The sequence below is a fragment of the Piliocolobus tephrosceles genome, chromosome 15 (genome assembly GCF_002776525.5).
Source record: "Piliocolobus tephrosceles isolate RC106 chromosome 15, ASM277652v3, whole genome shotgun sequence".
Taxonomy (NCBI): Eukaryota; Metazoa; Chordata; class Mammalia; order Primates; family Cercopithecidae; genus Piliocolobus; species Piliocolobus tephrosceles.
This window is the reverse complement of record NC_045448.1, coordinates 69470279-69497323: the sequence shown is the minus strand read 5'-3', so window position 1 is coordinate 69497323 and position 27045 is coordinate 69470279. Positions and strand designations below refer to the sequence as shown.

The window sequence follows — 27045 nt, the reverse complement described above, 5'->3', positions numbered from 1 at the left end:
ACCTTTGGGAGGCTGAGGTGGGCGGATCACTTGAGGTCAGAAGCTCGAGACCAGCCTGGCCAACATGCTGAAACCCTGTCTCTACCAAAAAGTACAAAAATTAGCAGGGCGTGGTGTCACATGACTGTAGTCCCAACTATTTGGGTGGCTGAGATGGGAGGATTATTTGAACCCAGGAAATGGAGGTTGCAGTGAGCTGAGATAGCGCCATTGCACTCCAGCCTGGATGACAGACTGAGACCCTGTCTCAAAAAAAAAAAAAAAAAAAAAAAAAATGTAATTGGGGTACTCACTATTTCAGGAAACTCTTGGTGAAGTTTTTTGTGAAGCTAGTAATAATTTTTTTTTGCTACCTTGGAATTTGATAGATAATATCAGTGTACATACTTTTTCTAATGTGCACTGTCCTTTTCTCCTTTTTTTTTTTTTTTTGGTGTGTGTGTGGAAATGGGGATAAGATAATCATTTATTTCCTTGTTAACCTCTATGGTTGGAGATAGTACATGCGGTATCCATTCTCAGGCAAAAGAAACACTTCTCCCAGGATTTCTCCAAGACAAAGTTTCAAAGTTGTTCTTTCATATGAAGTCCCAGATCTATCTGGATTTGATTTTTGCATAAAGTACAAAGTAGTCAATTGATATTTCCCATAAATGATCCCCACATTATTCATGAAATCATCTTTTTCCCACTGATATGCAATGTCAGGTATTCTATGTCAATTTTTTGCATTTTTGTGAGTCCTTTTCCAGGTTCTTTTTTAATTTATTGATGTATTCCTACACCAAAGCCACTCTATCTTGATCATTCCTGATTTTTAATCGATTTTAATATTTGGTAAGAAAATTTTCCTATTTAATTCTTCTCTAAGGGTACCCTTACTTAATTTTAATCCTTTGTTCCTTCATATAGCGTTTAGAATCATCTTTTCAAGTTCTATAAAAAGTCCTGTTAGGATTGTGATTGACATTGTATTGAATTTATATATTGACTAAGGGATTTTTTACATCTTTATTATATTGTCTTCTTATCCATTGACTTGGAATATTGTTACATTCATGCAAGTCTCCTTTCCTGTCCTTCAATAAATGTTTTTGCTCTTGGACACCATGCTTTACATGGGCTGAGTCATTTCATATAGTGTGTGGGAGCCAACACAATACTAAAACAGTGTTTCCCAGCCCAAACTATGCCTTTTTTCAAGGTGATAATCTGCATGCTCTGTTGCATCTCTCAGGAATGAGCGGCAGAGAACAGCAGAAGAGAGAGCCTCCAAGGCTCAACCACAGTCCCTAGAGTCAACCAGCACAAGCATTCGCAAGGATGTGGAACAACACAAACTCTTGCTGGGAGGCACAGGATTGGGAAAACCATTTTTGAAAACAATTTGGCATTACATAAAATTGTTGGAGTCTTTTCTGACTACCAACCAGTAATTCTATTCTGATATTTACTCTTACTAAATGAAGTCTAGACTTGCACTGTCCAATATGGTGGTTACTAGCTACTTGTGGCTATTTAAACATAGATATAAATTAATTAAAATTAAAAGAAATTTAAAAATTCAGTTCCTCAGTTGTACTATCCACATTAAAATGCTCAATATCCACATGGAGTTCCAGTGGCTGCTGCACTGGACAACTTAAATAGTGGATATTGGCCTGGCGCGGTGGCTCAAGCCTGTAATCCCAGCACTTTGGGAGGCAGAGACGGGCGGATCACGAGGTCAGGAGATCGAGACCATCCTGGCTAACATGGTGAAACCCCGTCTCTACTAAAAAATACAAAAAACTAGCCGGGTGAGGCGGCGGGCGCCTGTAGTCCCAGCTACTCGGGAGGCTGAGGCAGGAGAATGGCGTAAACCCGGGAGATAGAGTCTCACTCTGTTGCACAGGCTGGAGTGCAGTAGCGTGATCTTGGCTCACTGCAACCTCCGCCTCCCGGGTTCAAGTGATTCTCCTGTCTGAGCCTCCGGAGTCCCTGGGATTACAGGCATGCGCCACCATGCCTGGCTAATTTTTGTATTTTAGCAGAGATGGGGTTTCACCATGTTGGTCAGGCTAGTCTTGGACTCCTGACCTCATGATCCGTCCACCTCCGTCTCCCAAAGTGCTGGGATTAGGCGTGACCCACATCGCCTGGCCGAGAATCTCTTAACTAGAAAATAACAGTAAGATTATTCACTGTAGTACTGTATATAATGAGAAAAAAAGAAACAATGTCTCTATCAACAGTATAATGTACAAATAAATTTTTATGTATTTATAAAGCTGACAACTATTCAGTGAAAATCAATGAACTCCGCTACACGCATCAACACGTGTGCATTGGAAAAATCCTGTGGAGTGCAAGAAAGTAAGTCTTGGAAGAAAACATGTAACATGACTCAATTCATATATAAGTTAAATGGGCAAAACCTGCCATATAGCTTGTTAAATTTTTTTTTATTATTATCACACCTGGTCCTGAGACGGTAGCAGGAGTAATGTAATGCTTCTGAAGTGAGATCCAAGGTAGAGAGGGTTCCAAGAAACTAGAGTCATGTTCAAAGACCTCCTGACTTCATTGGCCTACTTTTCATTCAGGATAATTTTATTGGTTGCATTTATTCAGGGGCTGTGCACTACTCACAGGAAACAGCAGAATTCACCAGGATGTTGTCCAGTGACTCTGACCATGTCTGGATCCCAGATCCCTTTGAGAATCCAATGAAGTTCAATGTTAGATTCTTCACATTTGTACAGTTATGGAACTAGTTTTAAAAACTGGCCCAGAACTTTGCAAATCAGAGGTTCTGGAGCATTTTGCAGTGGGGTTGAAAAGCATGATGCGTAGTTAATATTTTGCTTTCCACATGTATGGGTTCTTTTAAAACGTCTAAACATACCTTTTACATCTTTGGTTCACGAAACTGTAATCCCCATCCGCTCCGAATGAACCGTAACACATTCCAAATGAGAAGGATACAAAATAATGAGATAAGTGCAAAAGAATAGAAAGAATTGCATCCAGAAAGATCATAATAGGGGTAGGAATGTAGAGACATTTGGATCTTTTAGGGTCAGATGAGAGTCATCAGAAAAAGCCTCTAGAGAAAAACATGGGGATAAAGAGACTCTGCAGCTAAGATGTGAGATGTCTCAGGCCTGGAAGAGGGAGGAAGCTTACGTCCCCTTCCTCCAAGCATGAAGCCAGCTTCCTTCGTTGTCCACCCAGCACAGGTATGAGTTTAAGAACCTTCACCAAGCATGCATCTCAAGACACTCTGATATCTTGAGATATCTGAGATATGGCTATAGTCATTTTCCTACTGTATCTCTTAATCATCCCTAAATATAAACATGGATCCAAATATTTAACTCTATAGTTTTCTAACACCAAGTACAGGGAAGCCAGTGAAGTCTCTGTTAATGTTTTTATGCCCGAGAATGTGAAGAACTAGAACTCTGCAACATGGGATGCATGTCTCTCCCTGTGACCTTTGAAACCAGTGTGCTCAGGGGTTACAAGTACCACCACTTACACTGCTGTCCTGTGGCAGTTACATGCACATGCCTGCCATTCAGAGTTTTGGAGTGTGCGTTGACATCTGTGTGTGTGTGAAGATAAATGGGTGCTTGTTTGGATGCAGGACATGATACAGGGCATTGCTGGTATGCTGTCAGAAACCTCATGTTAAAATGAGCCATCCGAAGGACGGCTTCTGGCCCTTGGAGTCACTCACTCACTTGTGGGACTGTGTCTCCAGTCTACAATTGTCTTTTTACTATGGGAGCAGAAAGTTTGAATCAAAATAGAACATTGAATCAAAATCAACAACTATTAAACAAATGGACAATTAACAACTACTAAACAAAATATGGTTCCTTCTATGGTAATTTAAAAAATGACTGTAACATTGTACATTTTAGGAGGAAAAAGGATCAAAAGATGACTAGAAACCTAAGTGAGCCTGGAGAAAAAGCTAAGTGGAAACATTGTAGCTAGTCGATGAGAATGAGCATAGGAAAATTTAACTTAGAAACTGAGAAAGGATTCCAGTGAACCAAATATCTCGACACAGCCCTCGGAACACAGCACCGGGACGCGTGAGTAATGGCGTGCGCTGAGCAAGTCAGAAAGATGCCATACCGCCTCAATGGGAAAAACATCCCCTGGGCTTGTCCACAGGGCTGCACCACGGCTGCTACTGTCACTAGTTAGGATGGAAAATGTGATGAAACTGATTTGTCTTTCCTAATCTGGACACACACTCGATTCTACCATTTTTATTTTCAGGACCAAGGCATTTGGCGTTTTTTGTGTGCCTGGTAATGTTGTTTGCCAAGTATATTAGTCAGGGTTCTCTAGGGGGACAGAACTAATAGGGGATGGAGATATATATATATATATATATATGAGTTTATTAAGTATTAACTCACACCATCACAAGGTCCCACAATAGGCCGTCTGCAAGCTGAGGAGCAAGGAGGGCCAGTCCAAGTCCCCAGACTGAAGAACTTGGAGTCCCATGTTCAAGGGCAGGAAGCATCCAGCATGGGAGAAAGGTATAGGCTGCGACTCTAGGCCAGTCTAGTCTTTTCATGTTTTTCTGCCTGCTTTATATTCTAGCCATGCTGGCGGCTGATTAGATGGTGCCTACCTAGATTAAGGGTGGGTCTGCCTTTCCCAGCCCACTGACTCAAATGTTAATCTCGTTTGGCAACACCCTCACAGACACACCCAGGATCAATACTTTGCATCCTGCAATCCAATCAAGTTGACATTCAGTATTAACCATCACACCAAGCTTTTGCTGGAGCCTCTTGATGACAATTCTGAGTCAGAAGGATGAATTTGGCAGAGATGCTGGTCATATTAACAATTCATTGCACAGGTGGAGGACCTGAGGTCCATATCCAACTGCAAATTTCTGCCTGCCTCCAGGATGATCTGGGGATGTGCTGGCCTCTCAGCATTATTGCCCATGCCCTAGTCTGGTGGAATTGTGTTTAAAACTGTGATGGTTTTATTCTTCATAAGAATCAGACTGCCTTGGTTCAAATTGTGACTCCATCACTTTGCAGGTTTGTGGCCTCAGGCAAGCTATGGAACTTCACTGACCCATATGTGTGATAGAGATAATGATAGGGTTATTACAGGAGCACACCTGATGATAGATGTAAAGCACTCAGTATAATGCTTGTTTGTAGGAAGCATCTAATAAATTTTAGTTGCCGCTATAACTAAGCACTTGCCTCTTTTTCACATGCCATTTTAGCCAGATCAAATAGGTAGGAAAAAAGGCTATCAATCATGAAGTTCATACTTTCCTGTTTCTAAAAAAGTACACTTCTAAAAACTTATATAATCCATTTACAGCTATTAACTTAAACTTGGAAAGTTTGGATATTTGGTCTGTCTTCAGAAGTGTTTATCTGAGGATGTAAGCCCTACCACTCAAATTACTATGTATCACCATTGATGTGCATTATGTTGATTCTTATACCTATTATACTCATGTGTGAAACTAAGCCCCATAAAAACAGAATTGAGGCATTCCTGCTGAAAGGAAGTGAATTGAAGGGAAGAGAAGCAGAGCCTTTGCAAAGAGAAAATTGTCCTATCTCTCAACCAGTGTCAGAATGTGGAAATGTTTACAAAATGCTCATTAAAAGAAATAGGGATTGCAAGATAGAAACAAATTCTGGTGCACAAGTTTACACTAGGGAGATAAGAAAGGCTAGGCCCCTATAGGGGATTTTGTTATCCAATTACTGCAACCTGACTTTTAGGGGGAGAGGAAGAGTGGTAGGGGGAGGGAGAGAGAGAGGAAGAGTTTCCAAACTTGTCTCCAGTGACAGGAGACATTTACGCTCCACAAGATAAAACTGCCACTTAGAGCCCAGGAGAGCTAAACCTTCCTGGCTTGGCCTAGGGGCTCGAGCGGAGTCATGGGCTCTCTGGTCCTGACACTGTGCGCTCTTTTCTGCCTGGCAGCTCACTTGGTTTCTGGCAGCCCCATCATGAGCCTAGAGCAGTCTCCTCTGGAAGAAGATATGCCCCTTTTTGATGATGTTTTCTCAGAGCAAGATGGTGTCGACTTTAACACACTGCTCCAGAGCATGAAGGATGAGTTTCTCAAGACACTAAACCTCTCTGACATCCCCACGCAGGATTCAGCCAAGGTGGACCCACCAGAGTACATGTTGGAACTCTACAACAAATTTGCAACAGATCGGACGTCCATGCCCTCTGCCAACATCATTAGGAGTTTCAAGAATGAAGGTAAGTTTTTGCTGATGAAATTTGGCTTGAATTTTTTTCAAGACACGATAAGTAATTTACAATGCATGGGAATGATATAGGTAAGGCTAACTACATCTATACAAGGATGTTAAATACATACGGATATACAAAAACAAGGCACATTTTGGTCTATACCATTTATATAGTCATTTCAGAACCTCAATAAATACTTACAAACATCTTTTAATCCAAAGCCACAAAATATCTATCAATTTGACATCATCATTGGGTCCTGTTAAAAAATGTTAATTTGAACACCAAGTAACACAAAGAATTAATGTTGGTCTACTGCCGTATCTTTGTCATTTTCCAAATAGGCCTTGATTGCCATTTGGGCTTTTAATTAACTAAAAAATTTCTCAACTTCTACTTAGAATACCAAGGATAAAATCAGTCAAAAAACATCAAGTTGTGATTTGTGTTATGTTCAAACTTTTGATAAGTTTTTATTTTGTGACCTTATTTAAGAAATATTCAAACAGGATGGAAATATATTTTAAAGATTCTTCCTAAGGCTGTGTTGTTTGATGTGTCATGTACATCCTTAAAGCACTGTTTACAGTTTCCAGGAAGTGTGGATGGCCCATTAATCATCCAGCTCATCATTTCCGTCTTTATAAAGAGCAACGTACAAGCTTTGAATTACTGGTGGGAAAAGTGTGTTTTCTTCTCCTCAGTCTTTAAATTTGGTAACTAAATCTAATGAACTAGCAAGTTATTTATTTTCTATTTTTTATTTGTTGTTTAATATGATCCTGGTAGGAAAAAAAAACACCTGATATCTAAATATCCATGGTAGAAGCTGACAGTCCAAATGAACTAATTTAATATTTGCCAATTATGTTTTTATAGTCACTAAACAGGTATAAAAGAAGCTTCCCATCAATGTTGGCCAGATGTTCTTGAAAGAAGAAAGGTTAATAGTGGAGAAATAGCTCAGGGCTTGGAATTTTAAGGGCTGGTTGGCTTAGTGGTTGTAAATAATTAGCTGATGACTCAGAGCCTCAATTTCCTCATCTGTAAAGTGGGGGTAACGATACCTACTGTAACATAGTTGAGTGACTCAAAAGAGGTTTACAGATAAGAAAGCACTCCATTTACTATGAAGTGCTGATCAAACTTCAGTGATTACTAATGAATTACTTAATATTCTAGGTGCTGGAATAAATGTTGAGTAGTATTCCTTAGTCTCTAAGATATTATCTGCTTTTAAAATTGAGTTGGCTGACAAAATTTCTATTTCATAACATCTTTCTCATGGAAATGGCAAGATGAGATTACAGATTCCTTTTGGAGGGGAGTCTGAATTGAAAATGAACAACCTCCTCCTGTAAGAACCCTCCCTAATACTTCTCAGCACTGAGCCCTAAGTGTCTGGCTCAGGGTGCGGGTGAGAAAATGTTGTTTGCATCCCCCAGAAAAGTAGAAACGTTTTCCGTTCTCACTTCTCTCATAGAGTATCTGGATGATCCAGGTCAGGATGTGGAGTTTACTGTGCTTATTATTACTGGAGATTATTGAGGGCAGGAACACACATCTCTCAGTAAACAACCCAGCCGCCAGCACCTCGGCCCGTCTGCAGGAAATGTGCAGCCTGAGGACAGAAATCGCACAGGGCACGCCCTGTTGGCTACTATTGCCTCTCTTCTGACTTCTTTGGATCTGCTTAGTACAGCTCCCTAGGAGACAAAGACCAAAAAAAAAAAAAAAAAAAAAAAAACTCCAAATCTACATCATCTTGGGAAAAAAAGTGCCACCTCCAAGGTGAAAAAAGCATGCCCTCAATTCCTAGCACTGCTCCTTTATCACCTTGTCAGGGGAAGTCAGTTCTCTGCATCGAAGCTTGATTTCTTCTGATGCAAAATGAGCAGAGAATCAATACCTGCATTATGGGGTCATTGTGAGAACCAGAGAAGATCATGCTTGCAAAGCATCTGGCAAGAGAAATTTGTCAACAAACATTAGTTCTCTTGCCCTGAAATGTAAGTCTTCAGTCTATTGCTTACTGCATTTGCACATGCACAGAACTTCACAGCGAACTTACTTTTTTGAAACAGTCTTATTGAGGTATATTTGACTTATAAAAATATTGGTGTATAAAAGTATAATTGCACATGTTTAAAGTGTATAATTTGAAAGGTTTTGACATAGGTAACATTCATTGAAACCATCACCACAATCAAGATCATGAATATATCCATTAACACCAAAGCTTCCTTGTATGCTTTGTAATGCCTTCTTCACACTACAGTGAGCTCTTATTTTATACTTTTCTCCTGGGTAGAGCAGGCAGCCTACTCCTCCATGTTCCCTGTTCATGGGGAGTCAAGTCTCCTCCCTTCTAAGAGTGGGAGAATAATTCCCAAGCCCAACCCAAGAGCTTAATGATGGATTAAGGTCATGTGTCACGCCCATAAATCAATTTAGTCTGATGCCTAGAATCATCAACTAATCAATATTTTTAAAGCACTACCTCTGTTTAAGTCATCGTAGTAGGACAGAGACATAAAAGGGAGTTCTGAGCCATTCAAACCAGGAGGATGGCAATCTAGTTGGGAAAATCCATTCATAAAAAGACGGCTGAAATATAAGGATGTAAATGACAAAGATCAAAGGAGATATAAAGTGCTCAAGTGATTTCAGAGGGGAGGGGAGGGAACTTTCAGATAGAGAAGTAAGGGAGCCTTTTACAGGAGATGTCAGAGCTGGACAGGTGGAGGTGAGGTGAAAGGGCTTTCCAAGGGTCAGAAGAACAAGTGAAAACGTGAAAATTACGGGGAAAAAAGAGTGTTTTGACAGGTGGTAAAGATATCAATGTAGTTGAGACAGAAGGGTTTACAAATCCATTCAATTGTTCACAAATATTATTGAGTAATCACAGTGTTCTGTGCACTGTGGAGGATGTAAGGAAGCTATGTCTGATCAGGAGGCTAAGACCCATGTATAGCTGGTCTTGAAAGCCATGCCAGGGAGTTTAAATTCATTCTGTAGGTCAGCATTTCCCATTGGCAGTGTGTAAGATGATTTTAGGTGGTTCCCATAGAAAGCTATGAATCATGTGAAATAATTGTTTATTTTTATTAATATGGATTTTTAGCAAACATACATAAATATCACCTCAAATCTCTCCTTTCATGAATGATGTTGCTTAGGAACATCATTCTAAAGTCTAAAATAGATAATAAGTGTAAAATAATTAGATCAAGTTAAGGAAAAATATTAAAAGATTATAATCTGGAACAGGGACTCACTGAGATCATGAATTAAGTATATACTTGGAGAAATGTGGCCAGTGATGAGGCAGAACTCCCAATTGGTGGTCCTTAGCATCTTCAGTGCCATGGAGCCCTTTGATAATCTGATGGCAAATGCCTTTAGGGCTTCCTTGTGGACTCATTACCTGAGGCAAGTGTGCAGGAGCTTTGGGCTAACTGTAAAATGTTCAGATAGGAAGTCAACATGATAGTATTTGGAGGTGTCCTTCTAAGACTAAAGGACTTTTACAGAGTTGATTCATAAACATTATTGAGTGAGTTATATGTGCCACGCTCCATGCCAGGTGCTAGGGGTACAAGACTAAGGCAACCAATCTAGTCCCAGGATTCATTTTCTCCCATTACTCTTTATAGAGGACCATATAGCCAAAAGTCAATTGCTGTGACCCTCTTGGTTTATGGCTGTCTTATTGACCTTGTCAGGCTTTGTTGCCTAGAACAGAAGTCAGTAAGTTTCTTCTGTAAAGGTCCAGACAGATAAAAACGATTTTAAGCTTTGCAGGCTATATGTTCTCTGTTGCGTCTATTTAACTCTGCCATTATAGTGCAAAAGCAGCCACAGACAATACAAAAACAATGGATGAGGCTGTGTTCCAATAAAACTTTATTTCCCAAAGCAGGTGGCAGGCCTATTTTGGCCCATAGGCTATAGTTTACTAACCTCTGATCTAAATGGAGGTCTTTTAGGAAGAAGAGTGCCCAGCCAACTGTGTGGGGATCTCCACCCATTACAAACACAAATATTAAAAAACCATGAAGTCCTCATCCCTGAAAAGCTTCAAGAAAAGAACAATCACCACATGTCCCATTTGATGGCTCTTTGTTGGTCAGGAAATTTGGGGACTTGCCCACACAATCTCCAAGTTCCCTCCCAGTTCTATAATTCTGTGTCTGATGAGCTATTCAAGCAAGGCTGGTTGAGTTTTATCCCATCCATTAGACCCCCATTTTCCATTTTAGTCTTGGCAACTGAACTCTTTTGGGCATTCTACCACTGACCTTTCGGGATTTCCTGTGTCACAGAATGCTGACATTGTGTTTGTCCTCATTGATCTTCTCCCTTCATTTTTCTGCATTAAGCTTTGTGCATGGGAAGGCCTTCTTATTACGTAAATAAGCATCTGTTTTCCCCTGAGACCCACTGCAAACCTGATTTTTGCAAATTTCTTTTTTCAGATCTGTTTTCCCAGCCAGTCAGTTTTAACGGACTCCGAAAATACCCCCTCCTCTTCAATGTGTCCATTCCTCACCATGAAGAGGTCATCATGGCTGAACTTAGGCTGTACACACTGGTGCAAAGGGATCGTATGATATACGATGGAGTCGACCGGAAAATTACCATTTTTGAAGTGCTGGAGAGCAAAGGGGATAATGAGGGAGAAAGAAACATGCTGGTCTTGGTGTCAGGGGAGATCTATGGCACCAACAGTGAGTGGGAGACTTTTGATGTCACAGATGCCATCAGACATTGGCAAAAGTCAGGCTCATCCACCCACCAGCTGGAGGTTCACATTGAGAGCAAACACGATGAAGCTGAGGCTGCCAGCAGTGGACGACTGGAAATAGACATCAGTGCCCAGAATAAGCATAATCCTTTGCTCATAGTGTTTTCTGATGACCAAAGCAGTGACAAGGAGAGGAAGGAGGAACTAAATGAAATGATTTCCCATGAGCAACTTCCAGAGCTAGACAACGTGGGCCTGGATGGCTTTTCCGGTGGACCTGGGGAAGAGGCTTTGTTGCAGATGAGATCAAACATCATCTACGACTCCACTGCCCGAATCAGAAGGAATGCCAAAGGAAACTACTGTAAGAGGACCCCGCTCTACATCGACTTCAAGGAGATTGGGTGGGACTCCTGGATCATCGCTCCGCCTGGATACGAAGCCTATGAATGTCGTGGTGTTTGTAACTATCCCCTGGCAGAACATCTCACACCCACAAAGCATGCAATTATCCAGGCCTTGGTCCACCTCAAGAATTCCCAGAAAGCTTCCAAAGCCTGCTGTGTGCCCACAAAGCTAGAGCCCATCTCCATCCTCTATTTAGACAAAGGTGTCGTCACCTACAAGTTTAAATACGAAGGCATGGCCGTCTCCGAATGTGGCTGTAGATAGAAGAGTCCTGTGGCTTATTTAATAACTGTAAATGTGTATATTTGGTGTTCCTATTTAATGAGATTATTTAATAAGGGTGTACAGTAATAGAGGCTTGCTGCCTTCAGGAAATGGACAGGTCGGTTTGTTGTAGGAAATGCATATTTTCCTCTCCAGTTAAGTCCCTTTCAATCTGTTTTCTCTTTGGACTTGCCATTTCCTGGCAATGCCACCTCCATGTTGATTTGAAAACAACTCCTAGGCAAAATACAGTGTCAAAAGACACATACTTGTGTATGTATATTTGTACATACATGAACTTACAGAAATCTTTTGGTTCTATGCAGGCAGATTATACTCATCTGCATGCATGACTCACTCAAAAGTGTGCATATTAAAGGCCAATGGTATGTTCTCTGTTACCTCTTCTCTGAGTAAGATTTAAGTCAAGATAATTTGCATCAGGATTTTAATCATCCTAGGAAGTATTACAATTCCTAAATACTCTGGAAATGTAAGTGTAGCTTTTGTCAGTTGAATTTCTGTGGTTGCTCAGAGAGGCAGGGCCTGGCAAAGGATGCTTGAAAGGAAGGGTTAATTGATACAGAAACCAAATGGACTCAAGAGGTCTTAGAGGTACAACAGGAAAAACTAAACCCGTGGGGGACCAGTGTGCTCCAGAGGGCAGCTCCTGGTCAAGGCAGGAAAACAGAAGAAACCAGCATGAAATCTGTTCCTGAGACAATAGGAAAGCAAGGCCATGAGTACTGGCTGTTGCTGCTGCAGAGAGTAGAGGGGTCGGGAGGGCACTTGAAGGGGAGAAAGGGAGAAAGGGAAGAGGATGTTCATGCTATCCTCAGAGACTATCCTCAGATGTGTCTGTAAAATCATAACCGAGTCTATTTAAAGAATTAAATCTTTTGGACAAAATAGAAATATCAAAGACTAACAGGAGGAAAATCAGAAGGGGTCTGTCTGTTAGAAGACAGGATGTTGGTATCTTTCTTCACCTGTTAATGCTGTTCCCTTGTCTCCACACCCCTGCTTTCCTCTGCTCCATTGCTTTTTTTTTTTTTGAGACGGAGTCTGGCTCTGTCGCCCGGGCTGGAGTGCAGTGGCTGGATCTCAGCTCACTGCAAGCTCCGCCTCCCGGGTTTACACCATTCTCCTGCCTCAGCCTCCCGAGTAGCTGGGACTACAGGCACCCGCCACCTCGCCCGGCTAGATTTTGTATTTTTAGTAGAGACGGGGTTTCACCATGTTAGCCAGGATGGTCTCGATCTCCTGACCTCGTGATCCGCCCATCTCGGCCTCCCAAAGTGCTGGGATTACAGGCTTGAGCCACCGCACCCGGCCCTCTGCTCCATCTTCTTTCTTCCCTCTTTCTTCTTTGCTCTAGTGCACTTCTAGTGCTCCAGTGCTCTTCTAGGACAAGCTCTTCTAGTGTGTCCCTGCTCTTCCCTGGCCTTCATGACGCATGCTGTGAACTGGAAAGGGACACCTAAGGGCCTTTGCTCTCAGGGTGAAAGGAGTTAGTGTTCTAATTTCTAAATCTTGCCCTGATATTTAATTTGATTTTATTTTAATAATATCCTTTATCAAATGTTGAATACTTAGGTATAAGAAAAAGGAAAACCAGAATAAGTAAATATAAGAAAAAGAAAACCAGAGTCCAAATGAACGGATTTCAATAAACGAATTTATGGATAGATACACAACCAAATGACTCAAAAGCCAAGCCTGAATTTGGAAATCATGTTTACTTCATGGTAGAAACTCAGTAACTTTCTCATCTTCTCATCTTACCATCTTCCCATTTTGTAACTGGCCAGGACTGAAAGTGATGGGGAAGTGTTCTGCACAGGAAGGGTCCTGTGGGTTTTCCTGGCAGGTGGCAGGCTCCAGTCTTAACTCCTACCATTTCCCTCTACCTGGCAAGCATATCCTGGGTTTTGTGCAGGAGGAACCAGAGCAGAGCAGTTTCCAAACTGTTCCAGCATCTCCAGGCAGGGAACATGGACGGTTCCTGTTAGAACCAGGAATGTGGTTTCTAGTACATCATCCCCCATTCACCGCTACTCATCTTAAGGAATGCTTTTTAAGAGGTCTGACACTTTTTTCTTTTTTTTACCCTGGAAAACAATCAGCCACCTTTTACAAATCTCTTAAGATTATAAACTCAAACTGTGCTAGACAATAGAGGCAAGGAAAACCATTTTGAAGAACTTTTGCCCAATTTGAACCTCAGCTCGCTAGATCTGTTGTCTGCTGGGTGAATCCTGGGGAATTCATTGCTCCTGGAAGAGTGATATTTTGACCATCAGTGGGTATACAGTGATTGATATTTTGAGAAAGCCATGCAACTCAGAATCACTATTTGTGGAACAGCCTCCATATAACATGATGTGTGTATGTGTGTGTAATGTATAGTTGGCTTTGAACAACCACGCTTAACACCCTCAGTGGAACGTGGTGCATCCTTCATACTCTGTGGTACACAATATATACTCACATACTCCAAGGTACTTCTTATCCTTTCTAAAGGACACTGTAATAGATACACAGTAAAACCTCAGCTGACCAGGATAGTCCTGGTTAGATAAAAATTAGGCAAAATTTTCTTTATGTCTAATACATATGACAGTGATGTGCTGGTAAATCCCTTACAACCAACAATCCACGGGGGGAAAAAGCCCTGATTTGTGGATTTCAATGCTGTAAATGCTCCTACATGGTCTATCTTGAGCTACCGAGGTGATGTCAACTGGCTTGCAAAACGTCTAAAACCTAAGTCAGCTCTTGGGAGCTGTGCACTGGCGCTGGCACACCGCTGACATTTAGTATCCCACTGGCATTAGCACACTGCTGACATTAGCACCCTGATACTAGAATGTTAAGGATGTGCCAGCCCTGCTTTCCACTGTGTGCACTGCTGGCTCTGGGCTTGTGGAGAAATCTTGTCTCGAGCACTTATAGTCACTCTTCTGTTAAAGAGATATGAAAATATAGGCTGTTGGCAATTAGGCTGCATAGCCCAGTTTCTCTTTTTAGTCGTCCAGATGTAAACCTGCATTTCTATGATTTTTCTGCTTCCCTGTGGAAAGGGGTACAGAGAGCAACATATTGGCTTTTCAAATGTTGCTAGTTGTATTTTTTTGACTTTATTTTTATGAGAAAGTGAAAAGACACAGCCCATAGAGTTCTCCCAACTCCTACTGGATCCCTGGCAGCACACCGGCGTCATCTCCAACTCCTGCATTGACAGGAAGTCAGAACATTGTCAGATCCTTAAAAAGGTAGAATCTCAGTAATGTTTCTCTGGTCATAGACCTTCTGCTAGGTCCCATGCTAGTTTTTTTTCCCCTTTTATGGCAGAATTATCGTCACCGAAGTTGAATTAGCTAAACAACTCTTGAGGAGAATTACAGCAGAGGGACTTGGGCAGCCCACAGCCAAAATATTCATGTGAGAGTTTCTAGGCTTCCCACTATTTATTGATTGATATATTTATTTTTGTAAAATATTGTAGAATACCAAATATTTTATTTTTATGTCTGTGATTCCCTTTTGGATAGAGAGTCTTCTGGGCTTCAGAATATGGCTCACGTATAATATATGGCCTGTATTTCCATCTCTCTCTTTTTGCATCAGAATGTTCTGTTGGTTTAAGGAATCTTCCATAGCTTGCCATGATTTTGTATTTTTGTGTCTTGTAGGCGTGCTGTGCCTCCAAGCATGCTTTGTAGTATATTTTCTGATTTGTAAATAGTACAGTTTTAACTGAAGTGTGGATGTTCCGGGAAATATTTAACCAATACATTGTCATGCAGTTTCATAAAGTGATGTCAATTTATCATGAGAGGCAAATATTGTCAGGCTGTGAGAGAATGTGATTGCTACTCAGTAAATGGAGACGCTATTTAAATGAATCTTTTCATCCCCCAAAGCTGGTACTTCCCCTCTGGAATTTACCTATTGCCTTCACTGACCCAGAAATTCGGAGATGTGATTGGTCAAATTCATTTGTGATTGGACCAATTACTTTGTAAATGTTAAAGATGTTAGCTTAGTGATTTCCAAAAGAGTCAGCCCCAAAGTGCCCAATTCTTTTCTGATGTGTAAATTTTGGTCTGGGGAATTAATGACAAAAACGTTTTTTTTCAGAACTGTTACTGAACGTTTCAGTATTTGTTATGATTTATAGTCTTCAAGTAAAAGATATTTTCATGTAAGAGAATTACTTGATTCATCAACAGATTATGAAGCCTAGCAGTGTTCCAGCAAAACCTTTTTAACTTGTCTAGAACACAGAAGGGGTTTTGTCATTTTTAAGGACTGTAGATCTTGTCAGAGTCACTGTGGGTCATTCTCAACCCTCTGCAGTTTTGCAAGCTCACATGTGGTGAAAGAGGAAATGCTGGGATGACTCTGTGCATTTTCTTGCCTCCAAACAAGAATAGTTGATTTCATGCATTAAATGGAAGGTAGATGTGACTATGCAAGAGAAGTATGCAGGGGTGTTTCTGCATGTGGAACATTTTTCGTAAGTTAAAAACCCATCATGAAATAACTGTTTGTTGTGATCAGCATGTTTTTATCACACACGAGCACTGGTTTTGTGAGCACCTGGCTTGGTAGTGATGGGGCGGCCAATATGCCAGCGCCTGCCTACTGAGCATTCGTGGACACTGGAAATCAGTGAACGCCACAGACACACCGAATCAGCTGGTGCACGGTCATGTTCTCAGGTAAAACCTGTTCATTATCCATGTCCAGATTTGTATAGTTATCACTAGACTAAAATGAAGATGGAAATAAATATTTTACCCTGTGTTCATGAACCAAATGTGTACATTTAGAGTCTTTTTAAGTAAAATAAAAAAAAATTATTTTGGTGATAATTATTTGCAGCTTATTTTTCCTTGAGGTGAGATATTTAGTTTTGCACACACCATGTTTCTATTTGATAACATGTCCAGAGGGAATAAAACTAATTGCTATATTAATAGAGAATGGTCTGAAGAAAGCATAAGTTGTTTTGGGCTTGTAACTGACCTCAGTAGAGAGTGGAATTTTGTGGCTCCATGGTTCTCCCACTTTATATGACTTTGTGTAATTCCCATTAACGCCACAGGCATTCATAGAAAATACAATTGGCTCCCTTTTGTCAGTAGCTGGGAAATATTTCTTCTTCGAATACCAAAGGAGGCAGATTAGAGGTAACAGTCCTGGCCAACAGAGAAACCTTGCTGCTTGTTCAAGAAGGAAATTCATTCTTATGGCAGAATATGGAATTTGAAGGGCACAGGGACAGCCCCAGGTAGAATAAAATCTCTTCCATCAGAAAATCATCCTGCATCTCATTTTTGAGGGGAAGCCTCCAGTGTCTCAGCTGGCAGTCTGAATCTGGCAAGTGTGTCGGAGGGAAGCAAGCCCTCAGCCCTGGATGAGCACTGATAAGGTGAGACAGGGCTCTCCCATGGAGGAAAGGGAGCTGACAGCCCAAGTTGGGGCTGAGCCCAGGACTGGACTAAACAGGCCTGAAAAGCCTCTCCTGTAACTTGATTTTGAATTCTTTAGCAACCTATTCATTCTCTTCTTTAAATAAGTCCATTTATAAAAGTCTGTCACAATGTGGGGTCTGGAACCCATCTCTGCAATTGGTTTGACCTAAGCACAGCTATGCTGGACCAGCCGCCTTGTTCTGGGGATTTCTTTCCTACTGATACAGCCTGGAATTGCACTGGGCAGACACACAGCCTCAAGTTATTTGGGGGGTAGTTTGTTTACAAAGTAAGACAAAAAATTATTTTCAGAGCTTGCATTATACATTTGTAGTATGTTACAGGTTCTACTAGTACTCCTGATGTGAACTGAACTTTGTGGTGTGGGGAAATCATGCCATGAGATCGCTGTGTGTGACTCTAGTCACATGAATGAGAACCCACTTTTGTATAGAAGTGACTATTTGTAAATAAGGGGCCTATTTGGAGAAGGTGAGAGCTTGTTAACTTAGGTGGTTATAAATGGATTATGTGATTATCTCCGACTCACTCTCCTGAACTGTCAGTTTACAAGAAACAGTTCCTGCCCTCTCTTAACCTTCCTCAGACCATTCACACAGATCTAAAGTAGCTCGTCTCGTTCCAAGAAAGACAGCCCAGAAATACATGGACACTGCAATACATTTTTACTCTTCAGTGTGATTCTGAGAATCTTATTAAAAATTTAGGCCACTCAGTTCAAATTAAGATTGATGGGAGGTGTGAATTACCATTGTCAACTCAAGATTTGCTAGAAAGTTTTCACACACAAATCACTGAGCCCACTTCCTTGCACAGCATGGGAATGATTTTAGAAAATTTAGTTCTAACTCCTTATTAGTATCTCTGCCTAAAATGCATACCATAACCTTACTAATTATGAGGAAACATCAGGTGAACCTATTTTAAGAAGATTCTGCACTCTTAAAAAGTCAATGAAAGGCAAAGACAGTTTGAGAAACTGTTATAGATTAAAACAGACTAAAGAAGCATGACAACTAAGTGCAGTATGTGGTCCTGAATTGGGTCCTAGACCCCTCAAAAACTGGCCAAAAGCACATTATCTTTTTGTTAAGTTCACCGCTGCCACAGCTGGTAGAGTCCAACTTCATCCATTGTATACTCTCAAATGGCATTCATTTGTAAAAATCTTCTGCATGGTTATTGCTCTTTTTCTGAAGCTGTGAGAAGCTGTACAGGAGTAACTAGGCTTTTGCTCAATGCCATGTCCAAGAAGCAGGCAGAAAACATTAAAAATGAAACCTTTCTCTGCCCGGTAGCCAAACTCAATGCAAGGAATAGAGCTGAAGGGAAAGTGTTCATCACATGGCAAACCTGACATTAATAAACGAGCTGCAATAAAACATTTTCCTGAAATAACCAAGCTCAACATGATTTTCAGGCAATAAGCCATCTGTTTCAAGTGTTTAGAAAATGGATCTCCAATCACTGGTAATTTAAACTTCCTTATACCCCAGTTCAATGTTTGATAAGGAAAGAGTGCTAACAGGATGGGAATGGAGTTACTATATTAAGAAACCCAGCAAGAACAAAAACCAGCCCCCTGCAGCTATTTTGTTTATGCTCCAGACCCATCTGTTTTAATTAACATAATATTTACATGAGACCAGCTCCTGTTACATCTTTTGCTGCAAATATCGTACGTTTTATTCTTTGTTGTTGTTGTTGTTCTTGCTTTTAAAAGAGACCTTGCAAAAGCACAGTTGCAGACTAAGCGTGAATGAGGTGTACGCCGTGGAATTACACCTGCATTCTAGCTCCCCAGGGCCAGGCTCACCTGCTTTGTGCAGTTTGGGGTCAGATATCAGGTTGCCAGATGAAATACAGGATGCCCAGTTAAATATGAATCTAAGATCAAACCATGAGTAGTTTGTTTAGTATGTCTGTCTTAAATATTGTACAGAACATACTTATACTAAATAATGTTTGTTGACTACCTGAAATTCAAATTTTGTTGGATGTTTTTATCTGCTAAATCTGGCTTAAATCAGGTATTGCTCAGAAGATTACATGTGTGGAAAGAGCCACAGAAAGATGAAGTAGTTTGCCTTTCCATGCCTAGAAGGGCTATTCAGAAGATGACTAATCCCAAAGCATTAGTTTGTTTACACTAAACAAATTATTCTAGTAAGGTTCATCACTGAAGGATAGCCTTGAGATTTGAAGTGGAAATCCACTTGACCATGTCTGCCAATGCCAAAAACAGTAGTAACACCCCAAAATCGTCATTCCCAGTTTTATACGTGAAGAAACTGAGTCACAGTGAAGGAGGCATACTCTTAGAGGTCATTCAAAGAGCCAGAAGCAGAACTGGGATTGCGAACCCAAGCAGCTCACTTCCAGCAACCAAGCCCTTCCCTGCTCTGCCATGCTGCCTTCTACTTAAAACCATGAACGTAGGGAACTTTCATATCCATTTTCCTACAAAATCTGTCAACAAACTGGAAACCCCCAAGCTTTAGCAAGACGACACTGAATGGACCTCATACCTCAGGATCCGGGCTGTCTACCATCCTTCCATCACTCCCCTGGGGCTCCTTCGTGTCTCTTGCTTTCCTTCCCTCTTTGGAGCTGTTCTTCACTACTACATCTATGAGAGTTTTCTCCCTTCAATACAGGTGCTTCCTCTTCCTGCCCTTTCTCAATGTATGGGTTCCATAGGTTAAGAGCTCACTGAGAATTCTGCAGAGATAGACATGGAGTGACGACAAGGACAGAGCAGAATCACATGCACAGGTTGGATAACCCTACAGAGACCCTGGGGCACTCATTTGGTCTCTGAGTCCTCTCGGCTCATCAGAATTGCCTAGACATTTCTCTAAAGGCTGGGAGCCTAGAAGGTGTTGGGTATGAGACCAGGACGCTCAGCCCACAGCCCAAGGAGGAATCAGGCTGACACTGCTGGCTGATCTCATGCCCCAAAGATTCTGCCAGGGTCCTGGCTAGCTGTGTCTTTGCAGGATTTTCCCCTCCCACTCTTATGAAATCTATCTGTCAACTAACTGGAAACTCCCAACTCTTAGTGAGGAGATACCACGTGAACCTGAGAGGTTTTTCTTTCCTCCTCGACCCCCACTGGGGAAAAGGCATGTTTCCCCAGAACTTCAGAAGATTCTCAACTGAACTAACCGACCTTTTCACTACCTTTCCCGGGAGTCTCTCCAACACCAAGTCCTGAAAACCCTACCCTCAAAGATTCTCTTTTTTTATGTGGACTTCACCTATTTTAGATTTTGCTATATTCACTAAAAGTGAAATTCCTGGAGAAAAGGCTATGCACATTTAAAATATACGATTCTGAGAGATACTACTAAAAATGACTCTCCAAAACTTTACATCAAATTATAATCCACCAGCTGTGTATAAGAGTGCTATTTCTATAGTTTCCAGTATTCAATACTATTGCTTTTCTCAGTGGACCCCGTTATGGATTGAATTGTGTCCCCCAGAAAGATATGTTGAAGCCCTAACCCCACATACCTTAGGAATAGGATCTTCATAGAGGTAATCAAGTTAAAATGAGATCCTTAGGGTAGACTGTAACTCAATATGATTGTTGTCCTTATAGAAAGGGCAAATTTGGACACAGAGACAGTCACAACACAGGGAGAATGCCATTGAACATGAAGGTAAGGATTGCAGTGATGCTCCTACAAGTCAAAGAACACCAAAGATTGCCAGAAAATCACCAGAAACTATGGGCAAGGCATAGAACAGATTCCCCCTCACGACTATCAGAAGGAACCAACCCAGACTACACCTTGATCTTGGACTTCTAGCTTCTGAAACTTAGAGATGAATAAATTTCTGTTGTGTACACCAATTTGTGATACATTGTTACAGCAGGCCTAGAAAATTACTACAAATGCTAAGTACAATAATTCCTTGTTATACATTTGTTTCTTTAATGATTTAAATTGACTTAAAATTAAAATTTATTTCTTTAATGGTGGGTGAGTTTGAACATATTTTGACGTATTTCCTGACCAGTTTTCTTTATTCCATAAGTAAGCTTTTCCTTTTACCCAGTGTTCACATTTTTCTAGCTAATTTATTGGAATTCTATATATTATCCACAATTAATCTTTTGTTATATTCTATGAATAGTTTTCCCAGTTTGTTGCTCATCTTTTTAACTTTTTAAAAATATTACATTTTGTTGTTAAAAAAAGTTTACATTTTTATTTAGTCAAATCTGTCAGTCTTTTCCTTTGTGGCTTCTTTACTTAGGTGCATCATACTTAGAAGTGGTTTCTCCATCTCAAAATTATTACAAGGTTTTGTTGGCAAAATAACCGTCATTTTTTGGCCTGGCCTAATGAAACTGCCAAGGGAAAGAGACAAGGTAGAGGGAAAGGAAACTGTTTTCTATTTCTGTCTCTTCCTTGGACTATCCTAGACCAAGTTTACGTCATCTGAGCCTGGAAGAAGCTTAAAGCTTTACTCTCTCTTGGGAGAGTTCTTGGAAAACCTCTCAATCTGCAGTTCCTGTGCCTTGAGGGCTGGGTGCTTATTCCTTCAAAGTCCAGAGAACCTGCAGACCAGCCAGGCTTCTCTGTGCTAATGTCCCCTTATGCCTCCAGGCAGTCTTATTGGATGGTGCCACGATATCATTATCTATCACTGTGTAACAAACCACACCTAAACAGTGCTTTAGACAATAACAATCATTTATTTTGCTCATGAATCTGAGGGTTGATTCAGATGGGCTTAAGGAGAAGATTCTCCCTTGAGATCTCATATCATCTGATGGTAACAGGGATGTCATCATTTTGAAGGCACCTGGGTTGGGGCTTCTTAGGTCTTTCTGTCTGTTCCCTCCATGCTGTCTTTCTACATGTCTACCTCAGGGTAACCAGACTTTCTGTTCAGGAGAGAGAGAGATAGAGAGAGAGAGAGAGAGAGAGAGAGAGAGAGACTGTATTGCCTTTTATGACCTAACCTTGAGAGGCATGCGGTGATACTTTCTCCTCACCCCGTATGGTAGGAGTGAGTCACAAGACCAGCTTATAATCAAGGGGAGGAGAATTAGACCCCACCTCCTGATGAGAGGTGTCCTGATGAATTTTCAGATATCTTTAAAAACTCTCACAGATAAATTGTAAGAATCCTCCAAATGGATTGTCTCTCTTCTGTGCACTGCCTGTGCAGGGTCTATACCCCTGTCTTCCTTGCCTTGATGAACCCTAAGGGTGCAAGTCAGCCCCTTCTCAACAATAGCTTCTCCACTCCTCCACCTGACCAGGCTGCCAGGCTCTCTCTTGACCTCAGATTTCTGGGTGGGCTCAGACTTGAGTCCTCCCTGTCCCCCACCCGCAAATGTAGAAGCACCTATCAAATTATCCCAAGGGTACCATTTGAACAACTCTTCCTGTACCTGAAGTGAAGGACAGGCATTCCTCCTTCCCTCCCCTAAATCCCAACTATCAGAACTTGGCTAAGTAAATTAAGATTCACCCAGAAATGAGTGTGTTGACTAAAATCAAGTTTTGAAGAATACTTTTAGGCATGGCAAGTATTCCTTAATGGGATAACAATTTTTCTTAAGTCAAATCATGGCAGGTTTTTAAAACTTAGTGCCCCAAGGTGGCTAAATGATGTATTTAAGCTAGAGCTAAAGGCCCCTTTCAGTTCTTTTGGTTTACTAGTGTATTTTAAAGCTATATTTGGAATTCTTGCACTTTGAGCAGAGGAATCACAGAAAAATTAAGTAACTTAACTGAAGTCATTTTATCAGTCAGCAAAAGGATTGTCCACAAGATCTAGGTTTCTCAATTTCTACTATTAAGACTTAACCTTTCGCAATGAAGATGTTTTCAGTGAATTTTTTTCTAACATTTACCTCAATACTTTTTTTCATTTCAATGAGGCAGAAAATAAATAACAAAGAAAAAATTTCAGATTCTATTAGACAACATTCTGCATGTTCTGAACTTTCAGGAATATACTTGAACAAAAGCCAGATTTTAATAAATAAATGCTGCTAAGAAATATTATTGAATAAGTTGAGATCCACATGACGCAGCAGAGTGTTATTAGCTTGAGGAGTTGCAAAGCGAGAAGCAAAGTGCTTTTGATGCATCCCAGGGCATGGTGTTGAAAAGCTGCGTGTGGAGTTCAGTAAAGGGTGAAGGCAGTGCGGATTTACACGGCAAGTACAGTAACCGAGTCCCATGATCTATCACCTTTAGGTTTGTTGTTTTTTGCCATGACAACTGCTTATCTTTGGTAGATGTTTTTGGATCCACAGCTGTCACTTAAGGAAGTGACTTTCCTTAACTGGCTTGACAAACAAAGACCAAACATGAAAATTCAGCAGCAGAATGAGAGATTTCCATATGGGGGTTATTATGAGGTTTGTTAGTTCTGCTCTTTTCATGGGTACACAACTGATATAGAAAAAGACCCAATGGCAAATACTGGTTACTCTGATATTCACCAAAAAGATGCAGTTAATCAACCACCTACAGCTAATTTGAACCCTTTAGAGCTATTACTAGTGCTATTACTGATGTGACAACTTAAAATCAGTAATAGGAAGATTGGAATGTTCGCCTGTAACTCTTGTGCTCCAGGCAAATTAAATCAACCTGAAGTTGCAATGCCAGATTACAGACTATTCTGTCATCTCATCCTGTATGGACATCTTGCTGTCCACCAGAATAGCCCTAGTTCCTGTCTTCTTCTCAGACAATCCAAAGATCCCAGGATTCTCTTTGAGCTCCCTGGAACAGAATGGCAACCCCAGGGCCAAGCAAGTAACATAAAAAAAGAAAATCGCCCAGGGACCATTGGACAGCTCAGGACTCAGCTGTTGGGAGCAGCAGCTATGCAGCTCCAGACAATTGTTACCATAATGGAGTTTAGACCTGTGTGTGCTAGATGTTCCAATTTTTAAGATAAATTGGAAATGTGGAACTTAAAAGTTTTTGAATTTTTCCATCTGGTTACAGAAACTGTTTATATTCTTGGAAGTATAAATAATGCACATTTCTGAGTCAAATTTGGTTCCAAAGCTATCTCTTTACCCTCTCTGGCCTTGAGGTTAGTACAAATACTGGGAGAATCACATTCCTCTTGACTGAGACTATGGCCTTTCCCACAAACCCCAAAGTCCTGCCAATAATGCCCATAATTGGAACTGTTCCTTTTTGGCTCAGCCTTCCATTCGATGTGCAGCTACCTTTGTTGGTTAAGACTGATCAAAAGTTGGGTTGGGTGCTTCTTTCTTTCCTCATTCTGGGGGATGTATCTCTGTTTCCTGTTGACACAGAGCTAACAGCATCCTTGAAGTTCTCAAAGAACTGCCCTTGATCCTAACATTGTTCCTATAGCCCAACATTAGAATGGGACTTTCTTCAACAAAGATGCACCCTGTTTCAATGGTTTTCAAGCTAGTTTGTGCATCAGAATCTTCTGAAGAGTAATTTAAAAAATAGATTCCCTGGTCTCACCCAGGAGAATGAGATTTAGTCAAATGGGTATGATATAGAGTGGCAGTTCCCAAATGTTTTATTCTCAGAAGCTCTTTATCCCCTTAAAAATCACTGACTCCAAAGAGCTTGTGTTTATGTGGGTTGTATCTATTGATATTTACCATATTAGGAATTAAAACTGAAAATTAAAATATATATGTATTAATTCATTCTAAAACTAACAAACTCATTGGACGTTAATATAAAAGTTTTGTGAATAATAAATATGTTTTTCAAAACAAAATTAGTTTCATGAGAACACTGGCATTGCTTTACATTTTTGTAAATCTCATCAGTGTCTGACTTAATATAAAACATCTGGGAGCCAGGCGCTGTGGCTCATGCCTGTAATCCCAGCACCTTGGGAGGCTGAGGTGAGCAGATCATGAGGTCAGGAGTTTGAGACCAGCCTGGCCAGTGTGGTGAAATCTTGTCTCTACTAAAAATACAAAAAATTATCCAGGCATGGTGGTACATGCTTGTAGGCCCAGCTACTCGGGAGACTGAGGCAGGAGAATTGCTTGAACCCAGGAGGCGCATGTTGCAGTGAGCTGAGATCACGCCACTGTACTCCAGCCTGTGCGACAGAGCGAGACTCCATCACACACACACAAAAAAAGACACCTGGATTCCCCTATCTGCTTTGCATTCAATCCATTGCAATATGTCGTTTTGGTTGAAATATGTGAAAAACACTTGGCTTCACACAAATTTGTAGTTGAAAAAGGAAAACATATTTTAATCGTCTGTTCAGATCATTGTGCCTCTTCTTCTTCGACACTACGCCAAAACGTAAAGAATGGTAGTTTCTTCAATGTTACTTACAAGGGAAAATCTTAAATCTTTTAGTAGACTCTTTGTATTTAGTTATATTAAAAGCCATTTGTCTTGTACTTTTAATGGTATAATTATGTATACCATTATATATTTAATATATGTAACATGTATATTTTTGTATACATGTATACAAAAATATATAATTATGTATAAGTATAATTCTGTAACATGATATATTTGTTATTTGGAGACTATTTGTCATCAGACCTTCTAAATGTTGACATATTTCATTAAACAATATAATCACATATCATGAAGCTTCTGGAAAACTGTTGTACACTTGTTGAGAGAATGATATTGATACAAGCAAATAATGTCCTGGTGTTATTATGTAAATAGTTTTGACCTCTACGGACTCTCTGATCCACAGAGCCTTCTCCAGGAAAAAACAACAGCAACAACAACAACACAGTTCTTTCCTAGAGACGTATAAAACTAAATTCAGCTTCAGGCTGTGCTATTAACTAGCTAAGAGACCTTAAGAAAGATTCTTTATCTTTCTATGACTAATTTTCTCAACTGCAAAATAAAAGTGTTGAACCTCAGTTGGTGTTTATTAAGGGAATACCATTAGCAATTGAGGCCGAAAAAGTTGCTGTTGTGAGGGACTGTCCCTCATGGTGCATTATATGTATTAGTCCTGGCCTCCCCAAATATGAGTAGCATGATACTCCACCCTCAGCCATTGTAAAAACCCAGAGCCCTCGAGAGAACCCTTTGGAGGGAGCTATTGCCTCTAGTTGAGACCTATTGTACAAAAGGAATTTTAAGTTTCTTTTCAATTCTGAAGCCAATTCTATTAAAATAGGGTAAATGACTACTTTTGAAACTATCGAATACACTTTGACTTTCTCTTTTGCTGTGTGTGTGTGTGTGTATGTGTGTGTGTGTGTACATCTACTTAAGTATTATAGATGCCCTTAAATATGTTTGATTAGACTAATGTTTGTGACCACATGGAGAAATTAGAAGAGCTGGGGTTTGGAGTAGGGAAAACAAAACAGACATAGGAAACAACTCTCACATTTTCCTGTCCACCTTGTTGCAAATTAAGAATTCTTGAAATCTTTACTAGTTGATAGTGCTTTGCACATTCCCTTGTTCAGCTGACCAGCGGTGTAGAAAGGAAGAACTAAGGTCTCCCTAGCCCACCAAGCTTCAGGAAACCTAGATGGTCATGAGCTGGTCCCTCAGCCCTGGTTCTCCTGCTCCCGAAGGGGTTGTGTAGCTCAGAGGGTAAAAGCCTGAGCTGGACCCAGCCTGCCTGGGTTTGAATTCCAGCTTTGCCCCTTCCTGGCTACATTTCCTTAGAATGTCACTTCCCGTGTCTGAGTGTGAGTTTCCTCATTTGCCTACTGAAAAGAACAAAAGCACTGGCCTTATGAGTTACTACGAAGATTAAATGTGTTGATGCATTCAAGGTACTTGGAACAATGTGTGTCAATGGGTAAGGAAGCAATAAATGTCAACGAATAGCATTCCTAAGTGAAGGTGGGAAGCCCTGCCCCCC

General features: G+C 40.6%; 1 protein-coding gene across 1 annotated transcript; it reads left to right on the top strand.

Annotated features, from left to right (window-relative positions):
* Nucleotides 1-5774: 5774 nt before the first annotated feature.
* Nucleotides 5775-11827, top strand: BMP10 (bone morphogenetic protein 10). Its single transcript, XM_023223960.1, has 2 exons — nt 5775-6267; nt 10740-11827. The coding sequence occupies exons 1-2, from the start codon at nt 5934-5936 to the stop codon at nt 11678-11680; spliced, it is 1275 nt and encodes a 424-aa protein (XP_023079728.1). The 5' UTR covers nt 5775-5933; the 3' UTR covers nt 11681-11827.
* The last annotated feature ends 15218 nt before the right edge of the window (nt 11828-27045 follow it).

Excerpts from the sequence above, each read along its gene's own strand:
- BMP10 (XM_023223960.1), top strand. The coding sequence starts at position 5,934 with ATGGGCTCTCTGGTCCTGACACTGTGCGCTCTTTTCTGCCTGGCAGCT. Across the intron at positions 6,268-10,739 it reads TAGGAGTTTCAAGAATGAAG|ATCTGTTTTCCCAGCCAGTC; the intron begins GTAAGTTTTTGC and ends TTCTTTTTTCAG.